Source organism: Acomys minous (genome assembly GCF_964271855.1).
Source record: "Acomys minous genome assembly, chromosome: 16".
NCBI classification, from domain to species: domain Eukaryota; kingdom Metazoa; phylum Chordata; class Mammalia; order Rodentia; family Muridae; genus Acomys; species Acomys minous.
In genome coordinates this window covers 81358791-81375721 of record NC_140498.1, presented here as the reverse complement: position 1 = coordinate 81375721, position 16931 = coordinate 81358791, and the positions used below count along the sequence as shown (strand labels likewise).

The following is a 16931-nucleotide window of genomic DNA, read 5'->3' as shown; positions in this document are numbered from 1 at the left end:
GCTAAGATGTTGGAGGCTGTGGTGATTTGGCTCCTTGACTGAGAGCTGTCAGACTCCCTTGGTGCTCTGGATGGCTTGCTTCAGCAGAGGACTATCAGCTGAGCAGCTGAGAGGCCAGCCTTCATTACAGCCAGGCCTGCTTGGGACATGGCAAGAAGTCTCAAGGAAGCTACATAGTAACCACAGGGCCTTGCTGCCAAGGCACAAGTCCAGCTCCAAGGGGCGCTGTCCCAGGCCCAGATGTTTAGGCAGCTTGAGCAAGTGCCTTCTGCGGTCACAAGCTTCAGTTAAACTCAGTAGCCATTCCCACTCAGGCCTGAGGAGCACCAGGGGGAGCCTTATCTGTGGTGTCTAGCAGAAGGCCCGCGGATGGCACATACCTCAGGTTTCTTTTTGATTATATAAGAAGGCTGGATAAAAAAACTGTGGTACATCTACACTATGGAATACTACTCAGCTATTAAAAACAAGGAATTTCCAAAATTTGTGGACAAATGGATTGAACTAGAAATTGTCATAATGAGTGAGTTCACACAGAAGCAAAAAGAGCTAAATGGTATATACTCACTTATATCGAGACACTAGTCCAAGTTGTTCGTCCTCATAAAAAAACTGTACCTACCAGGAAAGTGGGTAAGAGGGGAGGACATCCTATTGAGACTTTAGGTGTGAGAAATCTGGGAGAATGAGGAAATAGAAGGATCCAGTGGGTCCTGGAAAACTACATGTGAGTCTGGGCCCTGGGGTCCTCCGCAAACTATGGCAACAGCCAAGGAAAATATAGGCAGTAAACCTCGAACCCCTACCCAGACTAGCTGATGGACAGGACATTCTCCACTGTTGAGTGGAGAAGGAGATCTGACTTTCACACAAACTCTGGTGCCCCATATTTGAACATGTCCCTTGGATGGAGATGCCTGGTGGCACTCAGAGGAAGGATAATAGGTCATCAAGGAGAGACTTGATACCCTATGAGCATATACAGGGGGAGGAGGTCCCCCTCAGACACAGACATAGGGGAGGGGAGTAGGGGGGAAGTGGGAGGAAGGGAGGAATGGGAGGATACAAGGGATGGGCTAACAACTGAGATGTAATATGAATAAATTAATTAAAAAGAAAAGAAAAGAAAAAAAAAAGAAGAAGGTTGGGCTGACTCTTCCAGTCAGTTGGGAGATCCTATTACTGGGATGCAGCATTAGGCTCAGTCAAAGGCTTTTCTTAAGTGGTGTTTTCTTGCCTATTTTCAATCTTTAGCAGAGCAAAATGAGCCTCAAACAAACCACAGAGACTCTGGTGGCCAGAGTGATGGATGGGGAGGGTGCATAACGAGCCCGAGGTTGGTATGAGGTGTGCAGTCTGGGTACTCCGAGTCAGAAGGGAAGCTAGCGGATGGTTCTCAGTATCTGAGTGCTACTGTGGGGATGTCTCTGACCATCCTGGATGCTGCATTGACGTAGAGGTGGGGAAGGGATGTGGGCATGGGTCACTCTGGGAATGGGAGGAGAAGGTCATAGGTCATTCCTGGATGTAGAGTCCACAGTGTCCTGGATCAGGATGGGAACCCATCCCAGAGAAGAGGTATTGAATTTGATCGCCTAGGAAATCCCCAGAAAGTTTTTTTTTGTAGAAGACTAGATGTGGGAGACAGAAAGAGAGAACTGAAAGATGAGCTGAGATGATGCTCAGAGACACAGAAGGATTGGCCGTGTGCTATAAAGAGGACTCTGGAAGATGTAAATTGGGATGGCATGTTATGGAAAGTGCCACACAACTGTGTCATTCTCCTGCAGATCTCTTTCCTCTCAGCTCTGGATAAGCGTGCCTCTTGGTGGTCCTGGCATCCCGAGAAGAAACTAACACTAAGAAAAGATCCTATTTGTGTTTATTGATTGTTTCCCAAATTACTAGTGATGCTCAATCTCTGGAGGTTCCATTCTGGGCACATAGGCTACAGTGACTCGTATCCAGAAACCCTGGGGCACTGTGTGCTATTCTTTCTGGATTTGGTAAGAAGGAAGCCCTAGGAATGCTTAGAAACCTCCTTCAGCATCCTTGTTTACCTCAAGGATGTGATGCGACATCTGTTTACCATGGCTCTGGCTGTGGAGTTGGTCATGGCAGCTATAAAAATCCCCCCACCCGACCCTGGATTGTCTGGAACCTTGCTGACAGATTCCAGACTGGAGTCCTTGCCCTAAGGCTTCTCCCTGCATGCTTTTGTCTTGACTTTTTTTTTTTTTTTTTTTTTTTTTTTTTTTTGCTTTCAATTTAAAAAGAGAAAGAAGAGCTAGGGAGGAAGAATGGAATGATGAATAGAACAGAGGGATGGCCTAGGGTGTGATGTGTGTGGTGTCCCTCCCTCATATAGAATTGAGTGGGAGGGCCAGTGGCTGGGAGTCAACTCCTCTCTCTCCAGTGGCTGGCTTTGTAAATCAAAGTTGGTCGTAATCATAAACTTTATGCCTTTGTCGATTTCTTACAGGCCATCCGGCCGTAAACGCATCATGGAGCATGGCTGCGTGTACACTGGTCCAGGTCCTGACTCTCCTTCCCATACCTTTATAGCTCAAGTGGGTGGAAAGAAATTTCTGTTGTCAGTCTGAGAGGGGTGTATGTGGTCCCCACGTCCCACTTGCTGCTTCCCAGGGTCTGAGAAAAGACCAAAGCCAGGTGACAAAGGCTCAGAAGAAAGGTTCCCACAGCCCAGATGGGGGGCTAGAGCAGCGTTTGCCCTTTTTGTCTTTGGGCTGGGAGACACTCCTGATTTGAGTTGCAGAGAAACCACAACGGGAAGAACCCAGAAGACCCCACAGATCCCAGCTGGGGATACACACCCATGCTCATGTACCTATGGGTCTCTGCATGGGTGAGGAACTGACCACTTGCCTTAACCACGTCTTCGTCGGATGACCTGCACTCCACCGAGTCCGACAGACCTTGTACTGTGCCATCTTCCTCTACCGAGATCACCTTCACAGGGACAGCCACCGTCTTCCCAGTGAGGATGGCGGTGTTCAGGATCTCAGCCTCCTGGAAGAACAAACATATTATCCATTATCTAATCCCCAGATGACCTGTCATCTGGATACCTCTTCCTGCCTCCCTGCAAAAGACCCGGCCTTTTACCTGGGCACAGGAAGCCAAGTGTTGATGGCAACCAGCTGCTGAGAGGCACTTCTGTGGACATCTGGATTTTGTAGAGAGGATGCAATGGGGATAGCGATGTCGTAAATTCATAACTAACACTGTGCATATGAATTTTACTATGTACCCAGCACCCTCGTAAGAACACTGCAAGTACTGACTCTGCGACCTTCACATCACCAGATGAGACAGGCAACATTCCTGCTTCTTAGATTTCCCCCAAGGGGGAAATGAAGGTGAGACTTGTATGGTGAACTCCAGCTTCTGAATCCTTGCGTTAGTGACCTACATAGTTCTAACCTTGTATACAACGGTTACAACCTATAAGAGCTGAGATTGGTGAGGCCACCAAGAAGATGAGAGGAGCCTTGCTTGCTCCACTCTATTCTCTCTTTTCACTCCTTGTGACTTACCAGGCTTTCCCTGGGCTCTGGCGACCGAATGCTATTGTGACTGAGCTCACACGCCCACAGCCCCTCTAATGCAGCACGTGCATGCATAAAACTCACTCACTCACTCACTCACTCCTGAGAACTCATAAAAGCATACATTTTTTTCCTATTAAACTTTTCCTTTAGAGGTGAGACAAGAGATTTGTCCCTGGCTCACCATGTGGCCTAGTTGCATGGTGCAGTGGAATTGGGCTGGTACTGGGCTGAAAAACTACACTGGCTATCCTTAATAATGTTGGAAGGTGCTGAGCAGGCTGCATGGCTTCAGCGACTGACCTGGCGGGGTAAAGAGGGAATGAAGAAAAGACAAATACACAGATACACAGTAAAGCTCGGATCAGGGGGGCTGGGCTCTCTGAAAGACAAGCCACAGCACCTCGTTTATTATATACATAGTATATGTTTATATACAGTTGAACAGGCATGTGGGATTATTGCATACTGATGAACAAGGAGGCGGGGTTGTTATATACAGCCACACACTGAGGCAGGTTTAGCTAATATAAGTAGGATCAGTGTCCATTGGGGAGCAGACTTCAGGCCATAAATATGGGGAAACTATGGTGGACATTTCTGCACACACTGTCGACATCTGCACATGGACCAGAAAGATTTGCACTTCTCTTGAGCCTCATCCCTGGAAGGCTTTGACATTGTCCCAGGAGTTCGAGGTTTTTGGATCTTTGACATGGCTGAGGCCATGTCAAGAACACACATTCACTCAGGACTTCCTAGCTCCCAACACACTACATAACACTCCTCAGATTCTGCACAGCCATAGCCTCCAAGCCCTAGCTCCTGGCTTGTCAGTGCCATTGCAGCTTCTCTTTCTCTGGCAGTGTTCCCATGAGGCCTTTCAGCAACCATCGCATTCTGTAAAGTCAGAGCTTGCCTGGCCCTTCTTGATGGAGGAATAACAGGATACAGTTGGATGTGTGTAAGGTCAGCTGGGTGCCATCTGACTCAGCAGCCATTTTACTTTGGCCTGCAGCCACTGAATAAGGGTCTCTCTGCTCTAAATTCAAGTTGGGGGGGGGCGCTAAGGCACCTTCTTTTGGGACAGAGCTTGTAAGTAGTCTTGTGAATTTTATGTGAAGTCAGAGCGTCCTGTGAGTAGCTTGCGGGAGACAGAAGCAGAAGTTATCTTCAAGCGACATCACCACCTTCCTTATGGCAACCCTGATCCTAACATAAGATTCACTTCTTCCCTCCTTCACGAGGCTCACAGCTTCTCAGTTCCTTTGGATGAGCCTTGGCCTTGGCTGGCATATGCTATTTTTACCCTAAAGGACAAGGCTCCACTTTGCAACATTCCTGAAATCAAAGGCAATGCACAGGCCTTCCAATACCCCATTGGACACACTTTAAATGTTTTAGTATGCATATTGTGTGTGTGTGTGTGTGTGTGTGTGTGTGTGTGTGTATGTGTGTGTGTGAGAGAGAGAGAGAGAGAAAGAGAGAGAGAGAGAGACAGAGAGAGACAGAGACAGAGAGAGACAGAGAGAGAGAGAGAGAGAGACAGAGACACAGAGAGACAGAGACACAGAGAGACAGAGACAGACAGACAGACAGATAGACAGATAAACAGACAGGCAGACAGAGAGAGAGAGACAGACAGACAGACAGAGACAGACAGAGGGAGAGGGGCAGGGGAGGGAGAGAGGGAAGAGGGAGGAGAGAGAGAGAGAGAGAGAGAGAGAGAGAGAGAGAGAGAAAGAGAGGGAGAGAGAGAGAGAGGGAGAGGGAAAGGAGAGAGAGAGAGAGAGAGAGAGAGAGAGAGAGAGAGAGAGAGAGAGAGAGAGAGAAAATGGACACATGTGGAGGTCAGAGTACAATTTCTGAGAATCTGTTCTCTCCTTCCACTATGTGGAACCTAGGAATCAAACTCAAATTGTTAGATTTGGCCGGAAGCCCTTTATGTGCTGAGCCATCTTGCTGGGCCCACCTTATAGATGCTTCCCTTGGGTCAACTGCATTATTACCAGTTGTAAGAAATGATAGCCACCTCCGTTTTGCTGGCAGCCTGATGATCGGGGCTGTTGTCAACCAAGGTTAAGGAGGCTTCTCTCTGCAGTGGGCGACAGTTAACACAGAGAAGTAGAACTGAGCGGAGTGCTGGGGAGGCTCAGTTCTCACTGGGGCATCGATATCAACCCCTGCAAGGCTCGGGGAATATTGAGAAGAGACAGAGGAAGACTGTAAGAGCCAGAGGTTGGAGGGAAGAGATGGGGAATTCTGTCCTCGGGACAAGATGTGGCTGATGAACACACCAACTCCCTCGAAGGAGCTAAGGTTGCCTGCACAAGACCAAGCCAGGTGACATTCCGGCACGAACAGGGAGGGGGCCATGAAGCTCCATCCTTTCCTAGCTGAGGAGTTATTCGTAGCTGATGATGCCTGGGGGAAAGGGAGCCATTTTTCTTCAGGAGTGCGGCCACTGGTAGAGTGTCCCCCCCCACACTGACATGTAAGCACCCTTCATTGGACATGGAGTTTCTGTTTGTTTGTTTGTTTTGTTTTTTAAGGTGGGTATAGACATACTCGGGGAGGAGAGGAGGTGGTGGTGGATCTGACCAAGGTACACTTTATACACCTATGAAATTATCAAAGGGTTTATTGGGTCAAACGCTCAAATGCACGAGGTTGAAGGAATCAGGTTCCAGATGACCTCCCAAGGTCACCCAAGTCCCTTTCGTGGAGAGGAGTCTCCTGCTGACCTTGGTAGGCAGGAGGAGTGACCAGGGTTTTCTTGTCCTAGTTCAGTGTGATTTCAAAGTCATGGCCACATAAGCTGATCTATTCTCAGTGATACAACACTCAACCCCAGAATGTACTCCATGCACTAGGTGACCCACTGTCCCCGTTTCTTAGGCAGACCCAGCTTAAGTCATTTTGGTGACCCAGTGTTCCCCAAAGCATGCTCTTCCTAGGTGTGGTTGAGTTCTTAAAGCCCTCCCACTTCCCCCTCAAAGGTCCATAACCTAAGAAGCAGAGTGATAACTCACCACCCTGTCCTTGCCTTTTGTTTGTTGTCTGAAGTTTGCACCACCCTGGACTCACACACCCTCAATAAGCAGCGAACACTGACAGGGTGATGAGTTGGGAGGTTTTCGTGGGTACCACATTAAACACCAGAGAGTTATTAGATGACCAGAGAGATAGTAGATCTAATTAGCAGTAAGACTGCAGGGCCATAAATAAGCCCCCGTGCCTCTTCTCGCCAGCGGGGAGCATCACTCAGTCTGATGCCTGTGACACATACAAATTCACAAACCACTCTCTGTTCCATCAAATGGATGGGGGGGTGGGAGGTGTGCCTCGGTTAAGTGGCAGTATCATAGCACACACAATTCTGCATTTTAGCCCTCGTCCTGAAATAAGACCATCTCTCCACTTAACAGGGAGCAGGAGGAGTTTGAAAAGCTAAGTAGACTGCCACTTAGGCTGGCTTCTTGGTGCCACCAAGGCACACCCAGCTATGTTCTTTTCCCTTAACTGCTTTATCAAAGCCGCACATGTTCACTGTTGTAAAACATCATGCCTGCTCGACAGTTCCTGAAAAGATGGTCCACAAGCACTCCCTTCCCCATGTCCCTTTGAGCCCAACTCTCCTGCCCGTGCTGTGAACGTTTCTCCTACGCACTGAAATAGCGTACTGTATATAACCTTGTCTCGATGGAACCATTTTTAGATCTAATCTACTGCTCTAGTTTCATTGCTGGTGCTGTAATAAACTGCTCCGTGAGAAGAAACCTAGGGGTGGAAGTGTATATTTATAGCTCACAATCTCCTGGTTAGACTCCATCACGGTGGTAGGATCTTAAGAGAGAGGGCTACATCACATCCGGGGGAGAGAATGCACCCATGTATGTTTAGTGACTGCCCAGCTCACTTTTCTCTACTCACAGAGCCCAAGACCCAAGCCTAGGGATTAGTACTGCCCACAGTGGGCTGGGGCTTCTCATCTCAATCAACTCAAGTAAGAACAACCAATCCCTCTCAGACATAGATACAGACCAACCTCATTCAGGTAGTCATTTATTCAGACTCTCAGGTGACTCTAGGCTGTGTCACACTGATATTTAGGATTAATCATCACGCAAGAACCAAATAACAGTATGATATATGAGGCACTGTCTCTGCTGCGTTTGGACCTCTCTCCTTGGTCACATTACATAGTCTTGGTTGGGTCTCTTTACTGGATACGCCTATTACTTCAAGGAAACTGTTATAATCAGGTACCGGGGAGATCAGATAGAGGAGGCTACGAACTGCAGGTTGGAGATGGTTACGCTCTGGGATCTGATGTTCAGCTGGGTGACTGTGGTCGATGAGAATGTTCTAGATACTTGAAGTCTGCCAATGGAGCCAGGCTTACATGTCCTAACGCCGGTAACAATATCAAACAAACTATGTGAGCTCATGGCTCTATTATCACTTCAGAACGTAACTAAAAACACCACCCTGCACGCTGTAGAGCATTTTCTTGTCAATTAAAACTCAGTAAATCTAGGAGGAAACAAGATCACGTATTGATTCCTGGATAGCTCTTTGGCACTGCCCTAGAAAGGCTGAGTCTGGCTTCGGGGACACAAGGATGGAGTCTAGAAAGCTGTGTGTGACTCCTGAGGTGAGGCAACAATACAACGCAAAATGCAGGTTTCACCTGGCTTTTCCCCAAGAAGACTGACTTTTGGGAATAAGCTGCCTTGCCAGGAGGGATCCTGAGTCGCATACAGAGGGATCTGGTTGGCAGGCATAGCAGAAACACACCAGTAACCTACCAGACATGGGACTAATGAGGTCTCTGGAAGAATTCCAAGACGTCACCTCGATGTACCAGACAAGGGGCCCTGGACTGGAGCCACCTACTCAGATCTAGAGCAGAAATGAAGGTGGATGACCGGTGTTTCACGCGCGCATGCTTAATGGTTCTTGAGGCCCTGTCTACCTTGAGAGATAAGAGTGCTTGGCCATCCTTCAGCCTGCCACATGCTGACTACCCAGCTTGCGGGACCCTAATTTCTTGCTCCTGCTTTCTCTGTGACTCTTGGAAAAAAACGAGTAAGCAGCTTTGTGCCTTTGTTTCCTCACCTGCAGGATAAATCTTGTAAATGTTGCCAAGTCACTGGGGGTGAAGTGAGGGTTGTGTGTATGTAGGCCCTTAGGCTACGATGACTGGTGATGCCCCAAAGCATGCTGGTCTTTCTTTTGCCGACTCTACCTGATGACTAACTAGATTTTCAGTCATGCCTGGCCTCCGGGAGCAGAAATGAAAATAGGAATTCTAGCTTGGGGGCCCGGGTATGAACAAAGAGACCTTGGAGGAGGGAATGTGAGCTCTTGGGAGCTAAGTGTCCTCATCCTGAAAGCCAAGGATGGTCTAGAGGAGTCTGTTCGTGTGTCAGTGTGCAGCGTCCGGGTTCCCATTCCTGCATTACACAGTCCCTGCTTTGCCCTTTCCTGCATGCACGCATGCTTTTTTTTTGTAAGTCACCAGATCACTTTGCACCTTGCTCTCCCATCAGCCTCGCTTCCACATCGCATCCATTGGAACAGCGTGAGTAAATGAGCTCAGCTCTTAAGAGTGATTGATGTTACTAGCTTTTCAATAAGGTTGGTTATTACTAACTGTATCATAATGTATGCAACGACTTATATGGATCCAGTACGCTCTTGGCAAAAGGAAAAGGCTAGAGAGACAAGGGAGGGAAGGAAAAAGAGGAGGAGGAAGAGGAGGAGGAGGAGGAGGGAGAGGAGAGTGATGGGGATAGAGAGAGATACAATCTAGCACAACATTCAGGGGACTCCATCAGGAGTTAGAGCAGGGTGGGAATGGGACCGCCCTGCCCTCCTGGCGTCTCTCAGCATCCATGGCCACTGCTCAGATAGATGCCGACTTTAGGATTAAAAGCATGCATTTTGCACACGTACCCTCCCCAAGGCACGGACTTGTTACTCAAACCAGGGACAGATAACAACATCTCATCAGCAATGAGCAGCTAGAGGCTTTGAGGCCCCGCAGGCTGCACTGCATGGGTGCTCTGGGAGCTGTGTGAGTGGGCTCAGCTGTGCGTTACTGCAGCATCAAGTCGGAGACTGAATCCAGGCTCCCCAGCCGTGAATGTTAAGTGCTGCAGCAGTGTCCCCAGCATCAGAGGCTCCCAGTGAAGATGGGCGAGTGAAACACAAAGACCTCGCCTCCTGTCCTGTTTCATGGCCATCCAATCCACATTTTTTCCCCTCAGGAGGGTATGGAGGGATACCTGCCTCAACTGCTTCAGCTCCTGGCCTCTCCACGGGGGTTCTCAGAGCCTCAAGGTCCCAGCCTGAGCATCTCGAGGGAATAGAACTTCTTGTACAGTTTGCCTCTGACAGTAGCTAAACTGGGAACCCAACTCAGGCTGTGCCCGGGGATGGAGGTGATCACATCATTTGATAAGGAGAATCTCACACCCGATTCAAAGGGGACGGTTTTAGACCCAGCTAATTGCAACCTTTCCGACATGAGGACAGTTTGCTCATGTCTGGATTTCTGCAGAGGAGCTGAGAGTTAATGTTTTTATGTGAAATCCTGACTTTGCTGTGTGGCCTACCTTTTATGAAAACTGGAACAAAGCACGTGTAAGGTGACCCGCAGGTGCACCGTAAGTCTCTTCCTGGTAGACTGTGCTCATGTCTGACAAAGACAGTGGTGTTATCACCTCTTGCCTAGCTGTCTGGCCTCAGTCGAGGGAGGCAGGCATTTCTCCCAGGACTTTCTGGGTACCCCCCACCCCCAGCCTCTGTTCTCAGGGACTCAGGCTCCGTATATCCCAGCCTGCTGAACAATTCTCCCAGCGTCACCATAGCAAGTCTTGATTTTTGCATAACTAATTTCAAATCTTCCTTAGCATCTAGTTTGGGAATTAAGCATCGGAGTGACAGCTGTTTAATTAACTCCTTAAACTGATTAGATAGTAGGACTGAGATCCCTCAAGAAGGAGTTTCTGACTTAGGGGGGTAACCTGGGGCACTATGTCACTGCCATGGAGTGAGGTTAGAAATCTGCTAAACCTCTGGACCGTGCACTTCTGGGGGTCGTTGAGGGTGTGTGTTTTACTTATTGTATTAGCTGCTACAAAAGAAGCAAACTGAGGATAATAAAAAGAACCTCATCTCTACCAGGAAAGCACATTTTGAATAAATCTATGGTACCAAATGGGGTCGGCTCCCCAGGCCCCCAATGCTTCCCCCTTGTTAGTAGGTTGTTTGAACCCCTGTGCTTGCTTGTATTGGGCAGGATTATCCTCTTCCTCACACAATGGGTGTGTGAATTCCCTTTCACAAGGAAGACAAAATCAAGCTAATGAGCTTAAAGCTTTAAGCCAATTTCACCCTCAAGATTACAGTTGTATAGAGAGGAATCGGCAAGAAGCAGAGGCAAGCCCACTGCTTCTCCGACTGTATGTGTGAGGCTAAAGATGGTTGGGTGACCCAGGACACGCCATAAATGACAGATTCCTTCCTTTTTTAATTTTTGGTAGGTACCACGGAGTGCATGGCCTCCAACCCTGGTGGGATATTAAACAATAAAAGAACAAAACAAAACCCACAGCAGTCAGGTAATGTTGGTCCAAGCTTGTAAGCTCAACACTTGGGAGGCAGAGGCAGAAGATCAGGAGTTAAGGGGTAACTTTGGCTACAGAGGAATTCAAGATCAACCTGGGCTACAGGAGATCCTGTCTTAAAAGCAAAACAGCATAAAAACAGGACAAAAAAAAATTAACCTAGCCAAAAGAGTGAATAGAAAGATCACAGCCCATCTCCCTGGAGGCTCTTAGGGGGTCGACATAAATTTGATTTTGGAATGGTCCTTCAACAGGTGTTTACTGATTTCCAAATATGGTCCCCCTATATTTGAGGTCTGCCACAATTTTAGTCTCACACTGAACACATGGGGACAGTTAGTTGACATAGGAGTCACAGTCCACACAGTCCACTCTTTTAGAGTCATTATGTATTGGCTTTTAACCTACTCACAGATCTGTGCAACACTGCTACACTTTAAAGATAATTTTTATCCCACCCAAAAGAAACTATGTATCGTTTAGCTGTCCTCACATATCCCCACCTCCAGCCTCAATCAGTCACCTAATTCCTATCCATGGATTTCTCCTTCATGACTGAGTCCCATGAACTGAATCACACTCTGGGTAGTCCTGTCTGTCTGTCTGTCTGTCTGTCTGGGTCCATGTAGTTTGATGCCAGCAGGCTCCTCTCCACTGTGGCACGTGCATATTTCTTCCCCATCCTGACTCAGCATTGAGTTTTGAAATGTAGACCAGAATGACTTCTGATGAAGATACTTCAGGGTTTTTTGTTTTTCTTTTTTTCCTTCCCCTCAAATGCTGACATGCTAAGCTTGTAAACAACATGTATTCTTTGACTGGATCTGGCCTGTAGACATGCTGCCTTGAGTCTTCAGGCCAAACTCCTTTTAGAAGGACCACTCCCTTGGCTTGCATTCTGTTGCTGTGATAGGACACTGTGCCAAAAGCAACGTAGGGAGGAAAGGGTTTATTTCAGCTTACAGCACACAGTCTGTGTGAAGAAGGCAGGGTGGCAACTCAAGCAGGGCAGGAACTTGGAGGCAGGAGCTGATGCAGAGGCCACCGGACGGGTGCTGCTTACTGGCTTGCTCTTCGTGGCTTGTTCAGCATGCTTCCTTATATAGCTCAAGACCACCTGCCCAGGTAGGCTGGACCCTCTCACTTCACCATCAATCAAAGGACTACCCTACAGACTTGCCCGCAGGCCAAGCTGATGGAGGCAATCCTTAGTCTGAGGCTGCCTCTTCCAGCATGACTGTAGCTTATTGACAAAACCTAACCAGCAAAATCATCCACTTCAAAACCGAGAAATGGGCGAAACCAGAGTCACCGATGCAGATGTGCTGGGGTCCAGATATCCAGACTTTGATTCTGGTGGGGGAAACAGCTGCTTTCCATGAGCCTAATCCTTCTTCGCATAGGCTGATTCAAGACTCTGCAGGATGTTTTGAGTCTGGGTTCCTGGCTTAGAAGTTTCTAGAATAGTGGCGCATGAGTAATGTACCAGGAAACAAACCATGCCACAGCCAACAGCTAAAGGGGAAGTCTGTAAGAAACACAAAGGATAAAGGAATAACAACTGGGCTTCCTTTATCTTGTTCCCTTTTAAAGAATTTTTAGTCCTGTGTGTGTGTTGTTACCCGTGGAGCCCAGAAGGGGGCGTTAGATCCCCTGCAGCTGCAGTTACAGGGGCTGTGAGCTGCCTTGTGGGAGCTGGGAACTGAACACTGGTCTTCTCTAAAGGGAACAAGCGCCCTTACCTGCGGATCCGTCTCTCAAGCCCAATCTTGTTTTTAAGTAAGATGCTGTTTGTGTCAGAAACACTAAGTGCAGTGATTCAGAAGAGAAGTAACAATGTGACTAACTGCTGTTCAGCGAATTCACACAGATCACGGACTGACAGCTGTGGATGTTGACAACGGTTCTTAAATGAAGTTTCTCCTTCACGCAGAACCCGCAACCAGCAGTGCCACAAAACATAGTATGAGTTCTTAATCTGTGTTGATAGGTCCTTCCTGATGGCGTGAAGTCTTACTCTTTGAAGCCAGGGGAAAGCTCTGCTCGCAGCCTTTAACCGAGCGGGGCTCTCATCCACTTCTCAATTGCTACAGAAAAATGCATGTCAAATTGTCAAAGGCGACAGATTTTTCCGTACGCCTGGAGAAGCGTATCAGTTTTACGGTTCATGAGACTAAGGAATTAATTCAATTGGTTTGGGAAGGGCAGACAGAATTAATAAACATCAAAGAGCCGCTCCAAGGCTGTGCTTTGCAAAAGGGGCCGTTTTGAAAGTGGGCTTTGTGGAGAGCCGCTGCCTCTTTGGGTCCTGCAAGCCCCAAGGATTTCAGCAAGCCCCACGTGGGGGCCAGAGCGCAAGAACTGATCGTCTATGCTAATGAGGATGCCGAGGCGTGGCTAATCCCCACCAGTGCTGAGTGCAAAAGTCATCTTCAGTTTGGCCCCTGGAGACATTATGTTCTCTCCCCTCCCCACTTGGGCAGACAACTTCTTAATTATGTTTTTCTTAGGCTAATGTAAAAAAAAAAAAAAAGAATTTGCATGCCTGCAGCCCACACTAATTGAAGGAGGGCGGATGCCATGAAGATTTACAGTGGGAAATGCAGCTAAATCAATCCAGGGCTGAGTCAGCCATGAGGCACCCTGGGCTACATGTTGCCAGCCATCTTTCTCTTCTTTGGACTGTGCAAGGAGAAGTCAACATTCTTTTAAATAAATAAATAAATAAATAAATAAATAAATAAATAAATAATTCACATTACATTGTAATCCCCTTGCTCTTATCTTCCTGTTCCCACCCTCCCTTTTCCATTTTATTCCCCTCCCTATGACCTCTGACAGGTGGGGTCCTCCTACCCCACCAAGAAGTCACTATTCTTTGCTACTTCCTGAGAATGGTACCACTGTCCTCACCCCCAGAGAAAGTAAAAGTCAGATGACGTCATGGGCATCAAAAGGGAAAAAAAGGGGGGGGGGGAGGAGCAATCCTTTCATTCTCTCCCCAATAAAGGTTTTGAGGCAGGCAATCCATGCTAGCTGGAGAATGTCCCCAACAGGCTCATGTATCTAAACGTGGTCCCCCAGAAGGTGGCGCTGTTTGGGGAAGTTTATGGAACCTCTAGGAGGCAGAGTCTTACTAGAGGAAATAGGTCATCAGGCACGGGGCTTTTAGAGTTTACCGCCTCACACTTTTCTAGTTTGCTCTCTCTGCTTCCTGGTTGTGGCTGAAGATGTGAGCTTTCAGCTTCTCGTTGCAGCGGCCTGCTGCCAGGTCTCCCTCACCATTATGGGCTTTCCCTCTGGTACCGTAAACCCAAATAAACTCTTTCATGTAGAAGCTGCCTTGGTCACGGTGTTTTTGTCACAGTGAAGAAAAGCAGCAAATACAAAACACAGGTAAAACTTAGGAATCCAAGTCCGAGATCCACTTGAGCTATGCTTATAATCCTTTCCTATGAGTCGATTGATCAACCTGGGCCTCCTCCCACCTGTATCACACTCCATGCACATCCCGCTCCACGCAACACAGCAAGCGGCTCTATCCTTCGGCAGCTCATGGTCTTGATTCAAACACATCTGGGAATTAGGCGCAGTGGGCCAATCCAGCCTGGCCCAATTTTGAATGCTCACGTAATGAAAGTATGTCCTCTGTCTGGTCAAGTTGCAGAGAATAAAAGCCCCCAGACTGCTCAGCCCTAAATGGGACATCTATTTTGTGCCCTTCCCCCCCCCCCCCGCCCTCAACCCAAGGATCAGGCATCATTGCCAAAGGAGCAGAAGAAGTATTGTAAAAAGCCAGAGACTGTGGGTGACAACAAGGAAATGGGATTTCCTAGCACAGCAGGGCAGGTGCACATATGAACTCAGCACACACACACACACAATCTTAATAAGCTTCAACTCTGCCTCATGCCACCTCATCTCAAATTATTTCTTACAGGGAAGTCAAGAGGCCCAGCTTCACCTGAGTGCTGCAGAGCCCCCCTCCCCTGTGAATCCAGCTCCTGTTTCCCTGCCACTGTCAAGTGCAAGCAGGATACTCAAGCCTCCCTGGCCTGTCAGGCTGAAGGACATGCTATCACTTAACTCGTGTTTCTTGAGTCCATCATGAGGTCACCTCTAATCCATTCTCATTTTCCATGGATAATCTACACCATGGCCTTATTCTCATGGTACTCTGCTTCATGTTGCAAACTGGTAGATACTGGTAGACAGCCCCGGGTCCCCACAGTTCCTAGCTACAATAAGAAAATCTCATCATATCCACAAGGCATAGTGTGTATAATACCCTGCATATTTACAGCTCCCTCATAGTTTGGCTCGGTACAAGAGCATCAATAGCAGGGCCTTCCTTCAGTGGGACATCCACGCCATCACCATTTCCCGTAGCTGCTTTTATTTTTACTTTTGATTTAATTAAGCTGGACTCTACAGGAGGGCTGCAAGCCATATCCATCCAACCAAGCATCCATGGTTGATTCTCTCAGCTGGGTAGCCCAAGGTCATGGGTTCAGTTCCACCAAGTTACAGGTTTGCTCCAATTTAGCAGACTGGGGTGGTGACTCCAGCTCCATCCGAGAGCTTTGTCATTATATAAGAAACCACAGGCGCATCAGAGACGACTCCCTGTATCTTTCTGAGATCTTGGGATTCCTGAGGGTAGGGGCTGTGGGAATGATTTGCAACCCAGGTAGATGAAGCATCAGCTTCCTGATCCTGATTCCTGTTCTGACATATTAGGACCCCCACACCTCCACCCCGAGGGAGACCCAGGAAGCAGTCAGTTTTCATGTTTTTGTAGTAGTCGTCAAATGTAGTGTCAGGTTGATCTTAGCCCCAGATTTTGATTCTGAATTGATTACTATGGATTGCAGCCCAGGAAGATGAGTAGCTTCAAAGATGACCCTATTAGGCCCCTTTGAGGCCTGCAAACATGTGTTCACAAACATGGTCCAAGCTAGGTCAGTCAACACAGAAGGCAAAGACAACATCATCTGACTTATTAATGTGAATATAGCAAGTACCTCAAGGTCTGTGCCTAGCTGAGGAACTATAAGCTATTATTGGCTACTAGGAGGGGAAGAGTTAGTGTTCTGCAGGGATGAGGCCCCTGATACATCATTAAATCCCAAGTGAGTGCATCTATATATGAACAACACCAAGTTGACTCAGCAGATTCAATAATAATAATAATAATAATAATAATAATAATAATAATAATAATAATAAAGAGGTGATGGATTTGAGAGGGGAAGGGGAACAGGAAGAGTTAGAGGGAGGAGACAATAGGGGGAATGAAGAAAATTCAACAAACACGTTCTACCACAGAGTCTGCATGCTCCTGTGTCCCTATCTTGTTACTGGACACTTCTTTTCTTTCTTTAGTGAGAGCAGAATCAAGTCTGTGCCCCGGAGGCACAAACTCTGAAATAAAGGGAAACACACAATGGGAGGAAAGAGATTAACGTGTTTTGATTAGATTTCATTTTTATTCAAGTGTGCATATGCCTCTCTGTGTGTCGTGTGCCTGTGGAATCAGGTACCCATGGTGTCCACAGGAGGCACTGGATCCTCCGGAGCTGGAGTTACAGGCAGGTAGGAGCCACCCAACGTGGGTGCTTGGAGTAGAACTCATGCCCTTCTGCAAGAGCAGCAAGTGCTCTTCACCCTGAGCTGTCTCTCTAGCCTGTTAATACTATTTAAAAACACACACACACACACACAC

General features: G+C 47.7%; 1 protein-coding gene across 3 annotated transcripts in view; it reads right to left on the bottom strand.

Moving 5' to 3' along the window:
* The window catches only part of TMEM132D (transmembrane protein 132D), a 601443-nt gene that overhangs the window by 71417 nt on the left and 513095 nt on the right, over nucleotides 1-16931 (bottom strand). For all 3 annotated transcript variants that reach the window (XM_084763643.1, XM_084763641.1, XM_084763642.1), the window contains one exon: nucleotides 2887-3030. In XM_084763643.1, the coding sequence (XP_084619769.1) occupies nucleotides 2887-3030 (144 nt within the window). The remainder of the gene's footprint in view (nucleotides 1-2886; nucleotides 3031-16931) is intronic.